Here is a 12,863-nt window from a genome sequence, read left to right as displayed (position 1 = left end):
TTTTGGAGCAGAAATTAATATAAGGCCTGGTATTATATTTTATATTATATCATATTATATTATATTGTATTATATTATATTATACTATATTATATTATTATATTATAAGACCCAGTCTTATATTATAGTAAAATAAGACTGGGTCTTATGTTAATTTTTGCCCCAAAAGACGCATTAGAGTTGGTTGTCTGGCTAGGTCTTATTTTCGGGAAACCTGGTATACACAGGTCTAGATGCATATGCCATATATGCATATCATCTGTTAGCAATGGCGATCCATTAAAAGTTGTCAAAGAGGGATATGGTTTAAATAGAGTTCTATTTGTGAAGAAGAATCTGACAGCAATGTTTGGGCAGTAAGAGAGTACCAGCAAGATGTAGGAGATTAGGAGCTAGAGTTTTGCACATCAGAGAGGCTGTTAGTTATGAGGCTGAGGGCCACAGTGGTATCAGTAGGAACGTGTATGGAATCACTGGTGAGAGAGGAAGGGCAGGTATGGACATGAACACAGATCATTCATTATACTCAGACTATGCAGTGTGACAAAAACTAACATTTAAGGACTTTGGGGGCACATACCATCCAAAATATTGCTAATTTTATGTCTTTCCTCGATACTCACTAGCCACTATGACATTATATCATCTTAACATTATTCGAACTTTGGTTACATGCGTTTGAAGCCTGTCATTTTCAACAATATTTTCCAATAATCTTTCTATATTACTGTATTACCTATTGCTTTATCTTACTAATTTCCTCTTTCTTAATTCTAGGAAGATTGAAACAATTTCTTTCCTATTCTACCACTTCTTTATCCACTCTATGCCCATTCCAATTAAATTCTTCAATCTCATCTCTTAGCTTTCTGAATTGGTAAAGCATTTCATGTTATCCCACAAAGTGCAAACAGCTGGGAAGGGCCTTTCCTGGCATCATACTCATAGATAGCGAGAGACAACTTCCCTCTCCTTGTTTCTTGTGGAAGCTCACCAGGCTAAGAGCGTCCTCTTATCATTTGGCCCCACCTTTACTGCCTTAACTCTATTCTCATTTTTTCCTGCATTGATTCCCATTATTGTTTATTTCTCTGTGTGATATATGAGTTGAATCCCTACAAGAAATGAAATTCGCCATGTCCCAAATACATTGGAATGAAAGACCATTTAATGATTAGCAGAATGTCTGGGATTTGCCTCTGTTCACTCAAACATAAACTTGCCTCCACTGGATTAAATGTGATATGAGTCTTTAGGCTGCACAGCTGTATTACTATCAGAGATATCAAATAAGTCCTGTTCAGAGAAACCACACTCTTTTATTGCTTAATGCATTTATGAAGCCACAGTGAGAACATATATGTATCTAAAATACTTTGTTTTCCTCTTTAATTACTTTAATTAATTATTTTATTATGACTAAATTCGTTTAGTCTAAAATGTTTTCTGTGTTTCTGAATAACATAGGCACATATATTGAGGAGTTTATTAGGTACTTCCACTTTAAGTCATTACAATGCTAGAGCAATTATAACTGCAAAAATCTAGGAACACGAACCAAATCAGAGCTATATCTAATCTGCACAATAGTTTGACTGTTTTAATAAAAAGAGAACATATACTAGTATGAGATCTAAACATTTCTCCTCAACATTTTTGCCAGTGAATCTGTAACTTTCTTATTTCTCAGGCTGTAGATAATTGGATTTAACAAAGGAATGATGACAGTGTAAAAGAGAGAATACGTCATATCTTGGTCACCTGCAGATCCAGGACGTATGTACATGAAGAGAAGAGAGCCATAGTATAAAGACACAGATAAGAGATGGGCTCCACAGGTGGAGAAGGCTTTTCTTATGCCCTGTAGAGATTTCTTTTTTAAGATTGTAAAGATAACAAGTGCATAAGAGACAAGAACAGTCACAATTGTGAATACTTGTATTGATCCAGATAAAATAAAAACCATCAGAACATTAATTGAAGGGTCAGTACAGGAAATCTTAAACAATGGCAGGATGTCACAGTAAAAGTGATGTATTATATTAGAATTACAGAAGGTTAATCTGAATAAAAATCCTATGTGAATTAAGGCATGAAGAAAACCACCTACAAATGATGAGAGTACCAGCTGGATGCATAGTCTATTGGTCATAATCACTGGATAAAATAATGGTTTGCATATAGCCACATAGCGATCAAATGCCATTGTTGCCAGCAGAAAACATTCTGTGGTTCCACTGAAACCAAAGGAAAAAAATTGTGTCATGCATTCCGAGAGAGGTATCATTTTGCTCTTGGCAAAGAAGCTGACCAGCATCTTAGAAGCCACTGTGGATGACATCCAAGCATCCACAAAGGCCAAACTCCCAAGGAATAAGTACATGGGGATATGAAGTTGAGGGTCATTCCATATGAGAGCAATTAGACCAAGGTTTCCCACAATGGTGATGAGGTATATCACCAAGAACATCAGGAACAGGGGGATTTGCCACTCTGGTCGATATATAAGTCCTGTGAGAATAAACTCTGTCAAAAGTGTTCCATTTTCAGTACCCATGTCATTACTGGATGGCCCCTGAATGAAATGTTGTAAATGTAAAAAGAACGTTCACTAAGATTGTATAAAAAGAAAACTGGGAAAAAGTAGTTGAAGTAACACCATACAGAATCAGAATGCCCTTCATTTAATTACTATTACTATAAAACATGGAAATTAATTTGGTGAATTGACATAATGGAAAATGCAATTATTCCAATTCTAAAATTGTGCAGGAATTAACAAATTTAGAAAGAAAAACGACATTCTAAACATGAGCTGAATTTACCGGTGTTCTTGAGTGTGTAGAGAAACTGGGTGTCTGGGACATGGATGAATGTCTAGGGAAAAGAAGTTTGAATTGTTATAAATGAATGCCATGGGAAGGATTTTGAACTTCATTCCTCAGTCAATAGGCATGTACTGAAAACTGTTATAACAGGGAGTGACATGGAAAGATATTTTAAAAATTACAATGAAAAATATTTTTAATTAAGTATTTGGTAGTGGAGAAAATATGCTGCGAGGTGTGGGGTGGGGAACTAAAGTCAGGGACTGATCAGGAAGCTGCTACTATTGTCCAGTAGTTCCCCAACCAGATTATAGATTATATAGTCTGGGAAAATATTGGTACAAAATATAGATTGTGAGGTATTACCGTAGATATTGATTCAGTGGGTCAAGAGTGAAATCTAATAATCTGCATTTAAAAAATGCCCCCTGGTTGATTGAAATGCACGTGAAGTTCTTAGTCCATATATGATGTGATATTGGGAGTAATGAGGAAGACAAAAAAACAGATCAAAATTAATCAGAATGTAGACTTATTAGATTCGGTGACATATTAGATGTGAAGTGGTTAGTCAGTAAAGGAGAGAGGAGACACTTATATGTAGATGGTCATCAAAAATGCAACTTGAAAGCTCAGATGCCTCGGATAGTTTGTGAGGAGATCATCCGCTGAACATCCAGGTGAGATACGCTTAGTAGTATGAGTCTACTGAACCTTACTAGAAACAATGACGAGGAGTCATTGGATAGCTGAAGGCATACTTAGGAATGACCCATCCATTGGAGAGTGTGCCTAAGGTGAAAGGAAGAAAAGTATGGAAAGAAAGTTGAGTAAGTTATATTAAAGAGGTTATAGGTGGAAACACATTTTTTTGAGATTGCTAACAACAGATCCCCTTTTTTACCACATGAGTCTTGGTGTCAGGCCAAGGCAACCACTCACTCTAGAAGCCAAATGAGCCAGAAACTCACTTTCCGATGCCCCTTGCACCTAGAGTGAGAGGACTTGCTCTAGGTTTCAGCAGTCAAACTCACCCACACTGGATTTGGAATATGGGGAGGGAGAGCCAAAGGGACAGGGGAAAAAGAGAATTTGGGGTTTCAAAGTCAGCCAAGGCAGCACTGTCAAGACCCCAGCAAATGCATCCTGCATCCACACTAATGGCATTGTCACTGTGAGCTGTGGGTTCCCAAGTTCAGCAACAGTGACAGCAACTCCCATTGGGCTGTTTACTGGCTGTATTGCTTCCTTCTGTTCCTCCTCAATTTACAGCTGATTCTTCCAATTTCCTGGAATTTCTAAGTTTGAGCCAGTTTCCATTCAACTATCTGATTTCCTGTTGCAACCAAGTGCTCTGACTCCAACCAAAGAGAGATAAGGAAGAAACCAGAAAACGATACTGAACAAAGTGATCAGAGAAGCAGAAGGGTACATGGAGAGCTGAGTGTTGTGAACATAAAGATAAGATTCTCAAGATCATAATGAAGTACAGCAGTGATTACTAACATGAACGCTGTGGTAAAACAAGGAGTGACCAGAAGTCATTTAGAGTGGGAAATAAGAGATTTTGAGTGTATTTAGTGAAAGCAGTTTCCATTACATGATAGAGTTGAGGCCAGAGAATAATGAGAAATGAATGGGAAACATGGTACACAGGGTACACAGCATGAGGGGAAAGTATCTGAATACTCCACATAATGTGGAGAACAGTTGACATTTGTCTCCTGCCTGTAGGCAAAAGTAAACATTTTTTCCTGTACAGCATTTTAATAAAAGTTTTCCAAAGAGAAGAGAGGAAAAGAAGACATCAAGAAGAGAAAGGGGACAGGAAAAGTGGAAAGGGGAAATTTGGGTGGATGAAAAAAAAAGGGAGAGGAAGAGACTAGCAGAGACATGGATAAATAAGGGTGGGAAAAGGTAGGAGAGAGACAGAGGAAATGTCAGAGAAAGGCTGAAGAGGAAATGAAGAGGAAGGCTCACAGGTTGCAGATAAATGTTTGTGTTAACCTTGGTTTTCATTTAAAGTTGTCAACACTGTGAATCCTTTCTCTCTTTTTTATTCAAAATTTCAAATTATTTTCCTATGAAATTTGTGTATGAAAGAGAGATTTTTTTACTTTAAATTTTACTTTACAAAATTTGCATTGTTCTTAATTATACTAGCACTGCCTGAAAGTTCTTTCCAATTTTAATAGTTGCTTAATCTTTCTCCTTACAAGTCCTGCTGGTTTTACTTCAGAGCACTTCTCCACCAGTTTTTTTAGTAGAAGAAAATTGATCCAAAGATTGGAACCTATTTCTGGCAATATAAATAACCAGTGCCAATAATTATGGTGGATAAATTTATTTTTATTTGGAATGAGCTTCCTGCCATGTAATCCCAAATCAGTAATTGAAAATTCTCAAGTTCGATTTGTGTGTGGGTACTTATTAAGTCATGAAGCTGGAAGGAGCAGTGCAGGAACATTTTCTGCTATATGTATATAAAATACTCAATGAAGTTATTGTCAGAAGTGGGTGAAATGATAGAGGAGTTAATACATAAGTGACCTACCTTAAAAATTTAATCAGAGAATGTGATTATAATAGAAGGGATCTTTTAATCAGAATAACCAGAAAGATTTCTTACGTAAGAAACATTATGACCTGATATTTAAACCCAGTTTAAATTGTTTAACATTCTAGTTTACCAAAACTTATCTTATAAAGTCATTCTAGTTAGGTCGAAAAGATAAATCATTTTTAAAGGGAACAATTAAATCTTACAGTATTTTTCTTATTCAGATTTATTTACAAAAATAAGATATAGAAATAAATCACTAATTGCTTTACGTCTTTCATCTGATTTATTTGGCATCTTGTGAACTGAATCTAAAATATTACATCTTACACAGTTTTAACTTTTTATATAAAGAATAATGAATTATAGAATTCATTTCTCTCTTACCCATATCTTGTAAGAAATTGTGGAGATCCTTTCAAAGTGTTAGGCTTTCTAAAGTAGAAAACAATACAATAGCACTAGACTAACAATAACGTAGGTAGCACCTCTTTGCACACTGATGCATTTTGGAGTCTTCATTTCCCAAGCTCAGGAAAATGTTGTATATATATATTTGATTTAAACACAGGAGTCAGCCAATTATACAACTGTGTGCTATTGCCAGAAGACAAAGGAGTACAGAACTAAAATTCCCCTAATAGCACTCAAGGATTCCCTTTAGGACAAACTAAGCTGTTCTTCTGGGTATTGTAGATTTGAACATGTATAAAAGTCCACGTTGTCCCACAGGAGAGGGGCTCTGAAATTATAGGCATCAAGTCGTAGACAGTTCCAGTTGAAATGAACAGTTGAAATTTCACTTCATGCCTCTGTTTATCTACCACAGATAACATTTCTGACATGTTTACGCAAACTTGAATTTACCTAAAAAATTGTGATACTCTGAGTGCTTTGATGAGTATGGTCTTGTCTGAGTTAATCATACATGATTTTAATGAGGCCAAAGTTCTAGCTTCCCTTCAGAAGACAACTCGAAGTTGGCCACCTCAGGCAAATTGCAGCTCACATTCCAGACCTATTTCTCACTGGCCATTCTAAGCTGATGAAAAATCTTACTAGGCAAATGTCAGTGGAAGAAGCAAATGGTAACCAAGACAAAGGACCACAGTGGGAAGTGGCCTAGATCAGTGTATCTCAAACTTTAATGCCTGTGAATCTCTTGGAGATTTTCTTGAAATACAGATTGTTTCAAAAGGTCAGGGGAGGGGCCCCAAGTATCTTTATTTCTAACAAGGTGATGTCTCTGGACGTTAGCCACCCTTAGGGCTTTTCATCATTGGAGAATCCAGATGATCAGAGAGCTATATCATTGGAGAAACAAACAAACAACCAAACAAACAAACAAAAAATGCAAAGAGAGAAGCAAAGGGGAGCTAGATGGAGCAAGGGAGGCCAGCATGGGTGGGATCACAGGGGGTCCAGAGGCTAGGTCAGAGACTTTGTTCTTTAACCCCAATTTAAAGGAAAACGATTGAAGGATTTGAAAATGATGGTGAAGTGTTTATATTTTCTTTTAAGTATTAACAGAGAAGTTGACAATGAATGTTCATTCAGAAAAATACTGACATTATCTATGTGAAAATCATATAATGTGAAAATAGTAACATTTTGATTTGATATCTGAAGAGTAGAAATCATGTTAACCTCCACCTGCAACTTGATTGGCAGCTAGGGGGAAAGCAAACGGAATATATTTTGGTAGACTCACTGAGCAATTATCCTGTGTCCTTAGAATTTTGCTAATAAAAGCCAAAAGAGAGAGAGAGAGAGAGAGAGAGAGAGAGAGAGAGAGAGAGAAAGAGATAACAGATAAAAACAAGTCACTGTGAAAACTAATCAGGAGGGTGGAGTAAGCAATTTGTGTATTGATAGCTTCAGCATAACACAGACTTCACTTAAACGTACTGCTCCCTTTAATTTTGTGCAATTATCTGCTAACTCTTTTTATTGCCTATCTATGTTACAAAGGTCTGCATTGTTGCTCCAGTATGAGTAGTCAGTTTTAGTCATTTTACTAAGTGGGTCATACTATCTCATTGTAGTCTTCATTTGCATTTCCTAAATGACAAATTATATTGAGCATATCTTTGTCTTTATTTGATATCTGTATACCTTGTGTGTCTGTCGAAATCTTTTGCCTATTTTTTACTTGAGTTATATATTTTCTTATTAGTGAGTTTGAGAATTCTTATAAACCCTGGATACAAGGCTTTTATCAGATACAGGATTCGCCAATGTTTTCACAAGGCCATGATCTTTCCGTCCTATAAGATATTGTACCGATCCATTATAGTGATTGGTCCTAGTGAGCAAGAAGTACCAACTACTGTAGATTTACTGGTTGATGTTTACATGCCAAAAGGTGAGAAAAAAATTCAACAAAAATTCCGGGTCCATTTACCTCAGTGAAATTTCTAGGGGTCCAATTGTGGGGGTCATGTGGAGATATCTCTTCTAAGGTGAAGGATAAGTTGTTGCATCTAGCCCCTCCTGCACCAAAAAAGAGGTAAACACCTAGTGGGCCTCTACAGATTTTGGAGGCAACATTGTCCCCTTTTGGGTGTATTATTCCAACCCATTTGCTGGGTAACCAGATAAACTGTTGGTTCTGAGTGCAGCTCAGAATAAGAGAAGGTGTTACAAGTCTAGGTTGCAGCATTAGCTGCTCTGCCATTTAAGTCATATGATCCCGCAGAAACAATAGAGCTTCAAGTGGTAATGGCAGATAGGGATGCTGTTTGGAGCCCTTGTCAGGCCTCTATAGGTGATCACAGTGCAGAATCTTAGGTTTGGAGCAAAGCCTTGCCATCCATTGCAGTTAACTACTCTCCATTTGAGAAATCTGTTGGCCTCTGCTACTGAAGAGCCTGAATGCTTCACCATGGGCCACCAACTTCCCTTGTCACCAGAGCTGCCTTGCATGAACTAAGTGTTATATGATCCACCAGACCATAAAGTTGTGAGTGCACAGATACAACATCATCAAATGGAAGGAGTAAGTACATGACCTAGCTTGAATAGGCCCTAATGGCCCCAGAAAGTTCCATAAAGAAGTGGCCCAAATGCCCACTGTCCCCACATCTACTACACTGGCTTCTCAATCCCAGCCTGCACTTGTGGTCTCATTGGAGTCTCTGGAATCAGTAGCCAGAAGAGATGACCGGACTGTGGTTTAACTGATGGTTCTACATAATATGCAGACACCATCTGAAAGTGGGCAACTACTGCTGCATACTGCCACTCTCTGGGACATCCCTGAAGGACAGTGGTGAAGGAAACTCCTCCCAGTGGGCAGAACTTTGAACAGTGGACCTGGTCGTTCACTTGCATAGAAAGAAAAATATATGATTCACTTGCATAGAAAGAAAAATATATGATTATATAACAGTTTGTGGGCTTTGATGAATGGTTTGGCTGGATGATTAGAGACTTTAAAGAAATATGACTGGAAAATTGATGACAAGAAAAATTGTCGGAGAGATATGTGGATATTTCTCTAAATATGCCCCCAAAATGAAGATATTTGTGCCCCATGTAAATGCTCACCAAAGGATGATCTTAGCAGTGCAGGATTTTGATAATCAAGTGGATAGGATGACCTATTTCTATGGACACCAATCAACCTCTTTCTCCAGCCACCCCCGTTATTACCAAATACGCTCATGGAAAAAGAGATTATGGTGGCAGGAATGGAAGTTCTCCATGGGCTCAGCAACGTGGACGTCGCTTACCACGGTCAGCTTGGCAATGACCGTTGATTAGTGTCCAATCTGCTAGCAACAGAGAGGAATACTGAGCCTTCAACATGGCACCATTCACTGGGGTGACCAGTCAGCTCCCTGGTGGCAGGTAGATTATATTAGATTCCAATGTAATGGAAGGGGCAGTGTTTTGCTCTTATTAGAATAGACACTTACTCTGGATATAGATAAGTAATTCTGCAAGCAATGCTTCTGACAAAACTCTATCCACGGGCTGATAGAATTCCTTATCCACTGTAATGGTATTCCAAACAGCACTGCTTCTCATCAAGGAACTCACTTCACAGTAAATGAAGTGCAGCACTGGTCCCATGATTATAGAATTGACTTGTCTTACCATTTTCCCAACCATCCTGGTACAGGATGTTTGATAGAGTGGTAGAATGCCCTTTTGAAACTCAGTCACAGAACCACCTAGATGACATTACTATGCAGGGCTACACAAGATTCTCCAGAAGGTTGTGTGTTTTCTGAATCAGCATCCAATATATAATACTGTTAACCCCATAAATAGGATTTCACAGGTCTAGGAATCAAGTGGTAAAAATGCGAGTGGCACCACTCACGATTACCCTTAATGACTTACTAGTATATTTATTGCTTCCTGTTCCTGTGCCTTTATGTTCTGCTGGTCTAGAGGTCTTAGAGCCAAAGGAAGGTATGTTTTCACCAACACACATGACAATGATTCCATAGAGCAGGAAGTTAAGACTGCCTTTGGGCCACGTTGTGTTCCTTATTCCTCTGATTCATCATGCAAAGAAGGAAGTTACAGTAATCCCCCTTTATCCATGGGGGATAACGTCCAAGACCTGCAGTGGGTGCCTGAAACCATGGTCAGTACCAAACCCTAAATATATTGTACTAAGTTTTCTCTTGTGCATATAAACCTTTCCACTTAAAGGAAGTATTTTAAGGCTTCTCTTTGGTGTATCTGAATTGACAGTCTCACTACTACTCTTGTGCTTTGGGGCCATTAGGTAAACTAAGGGCTACTTGAACATAAGCACTGTAATGCCACAGCAGTCAATCTGATAACCTACATGGCTACTAGGTGACTAATGGGCAGATAGTATATACAGCATGCATACACTGGACAAAGGGATGATTCACATCCATAGGAGATGTTATCACTCTGAATAGCTCACAATTTAAAACTTATGAATTATTTATTTCTGCAATTTTTCATGTAATATTTTTGGACCACAGTTGACTGTGCGTAAATGAAACCTTGGAAAGCAAAACTGCGGATAAAAGGAGACTACTGTATTGTGCTGGTTGGTGTGATTTATCCTAACTACAAGGAGAATTAGACCACTACTACACAAAGGAGATAAGGACAAGTATATCTGACATTCACATTACTTAGGTGTCTCTTAGTACCCTTCCCTGTAATTAGGTCAATGGAAAACTCCAACACATCAATCCAAGCAGGACTTCTAATGGCCCAGACTCCTCAGGAATGAAGGTAGAAAAAAAAAAAAGACCAGGTAAAGACAATTGACCATTTGAGGTGCTTGCTGATGGCAAACGGATTAGGGACTGGGTAGTGGAAGAAGGTAATTATACATACCAGCTATGACCACATGACTAGCTACCAAAATGAGGAGTGTAATTGCCATGAATATTTATTGCTTAGTTTGGTAAGAATACATTTGTATGTGTGTGTGTATACACACACTTACATATTTGTATATTTAAGTATGCATACATAGATACATAGCAAAGACCTTTGTTTTCTTTCCACTCTTATTCCTTATCATGTAACATAAATGTTGACTTTATATCGTAGTAATTGAGTATTGTTAATCTGACCTTATAATATTTAAGTGACCAGAAATCTAGGAGCAGAGTAAATATCACTCAAGGATTTTGCCTTCTTTTCTGGGGAAGAGGTTAGAGCATTTTCAGTTTTACACGGCATAATTGTATCAGGTTAGGTGGAATTATGACCTTGCTATTGTCTTTATTTGGTTTAAGGAATTGTGTATGGGTACCAAGCAGACAACAGATGGACTTGTGGTGGTTCATTTTATGTCTTGACTTGGCCATGGATGTCTAGATATCTGGTTAAATATTATTTCTGGTTGTGTGTGAGAAGACATTGGTGTTTCTGGAACAGATTAGTATTAAATTAGTGGACTGAGTAAAGCAGTTGGTCTTCCCTAATGCTTGTGGGCCTCATCTAATTCATTGAGAACCTGAATGGAACAAAATGGCAGAGGAAGGCTGAATTCACTCTCGGCCTGACTCGTTAATCTGTGGCATTGATCTTCTCTTGCCCTAGGCCCTCTTGGTTCTCAGGCCTTCAGTTTGCTGATAACTTTGCCACTGGGTTTCGATTGCCTATCACTACTGAGAGTCCTGGTTCCCAAGTAAATAAGAACAATGGGAATGTGACATAGCGATAAATATCAACAAATACAGATCTGTGCAATCCCATGGATTCTCCAGTGAGAAATAATAAAAGTGTCTGGACAGTGATGTATTCACTCCCTTTCCTGGGAATAGTGGAAACCCCTCAGGGAAACAAAAAGAAGGCAGAACCTATCTAATCTTGTGAAATATGTTTTCAGAAATACAGATTAACAATATTTGTTTTCAATACTTACTATGTTTTGTATCCTTTAGGACAAATGTCTAATTGAACAGCTTCTACCTGACATTTTATCATAGTCTACCCTTAGAGCCAATTCTAGGGATAAAAAGAGCAAGAATAATTCACTTTAAGTGTATGGTATTTACAATTGTCATTAAGAAACTTATGAAGGCTAGTTGACATGCAGCGGCCATCTCAGGCCCAGTAATCTTCTGGAGCTCATTATAAGATTGAAAAGTAATAAGGTGCTCGTACTGTATTCTATATACTTGTACAATTTTACAAACATTTCCCAAATATTCATTTAGGATCTCATGTGTGTAAAGTACTGTGTTAAGCACTGCAAAAGACAAAAAGAGTACGAAGACTTCCAAATTATAATCTAAAAAAGCCTGAAAAAATAGGTATTATATAAAGCCACTTGTGTCTTAAAAGAATAAACTACTGAATATTTCAGATGAGGGAGCATACTTATCCTCTTCAAAGTAATCTGGAAACGCATCATGGAAACTATAACAATTGAGATAGGTCTTGAAGAAAGGATAGCATTTAAATTGTAAAAGAAGATGGAGGCATTTTATCGTGGGGTGGGGGCTTTTGGTGTATTAATGGAAGCATGTATCTGAGAAGATAGTATGTCCAGAAGACTTCCAGTAACTCATATTATATATAACACAGGGTCAATTAGAAGAATTGTAGAGGAGGAGTTTGAGTCCAACCAAGGTTTTATTGGAAAGGACTTCAAATAATTTCAGGAAGCAAATGTGGGATGAAGCATATATATATATATATATTTATAATATATATGTGTTATAATATAATTATATATAACGATATATAATTATATGTATTTATATAGGTATTTTAATATATATGATATATAAAACTTACATTTTTATATAGATATGTATGTGTTCATACATGTATATGTTTATATGTAATGTTATCTGATTTACACATAAACAAATAAACATAAAAATGCATATATACAGAGGGTGCCAAAAAATGTATACACATTTTAAGAAAGGAAAAAACTGTATTAATATTACCCTGATGGTAATCATTTTGAGTACCTCTTTTAATTGCAGACGTCAAACGTGACTTGTATTCAT

General features: G+C 37.2%; 1 protein-coding gene across 1 annotated transcript; it reads right to left on the bottom strand.

Annotated features, from left to right (window-relative positions):
• Nucleotides 1-1,633: 1,633 nt before the first annotated feature.
• LOC117014547 (olfactory receptor 5H2-like) lies at nucleotides 1,634-2,557 on the bottom strand. Its single transcript, XM_033092601.1, has one exon. The coding sequence runs from the start codon at nucleotides 2,555-2,557 to the stop codon at nucleotides 1,634-1,636; it is 924 nt and encodes a 307-aa protein (XP_032948492.1).
• Between the last annotated feature and the right edge of the window lie 10,306 nt (nucleotides 2,558-12,863).

Source organism: Rhinolophus ferrumequinum, chromosome 2, assembly GCF_004115265.2.
Source record: "Rhinolophus ferrumequinum isolate MPI-CBG mRhiFer1 chromosome 2, mRhiFer1_v1.p, whole genome shotgun sequence".
Classification (NCBI taxonomy): domain Eukaryota; kingdom Metazoa; phylum Chordata; class Mammalia; order Chiroptera; family Rhinolophidae; genus Rhinolophus; species Rhinolophus ferrumequinum.
Note: the sequence above shows the minus strand (reverse complement) of the source record. Positions and strands in the feature narration are given on the sequence as shown.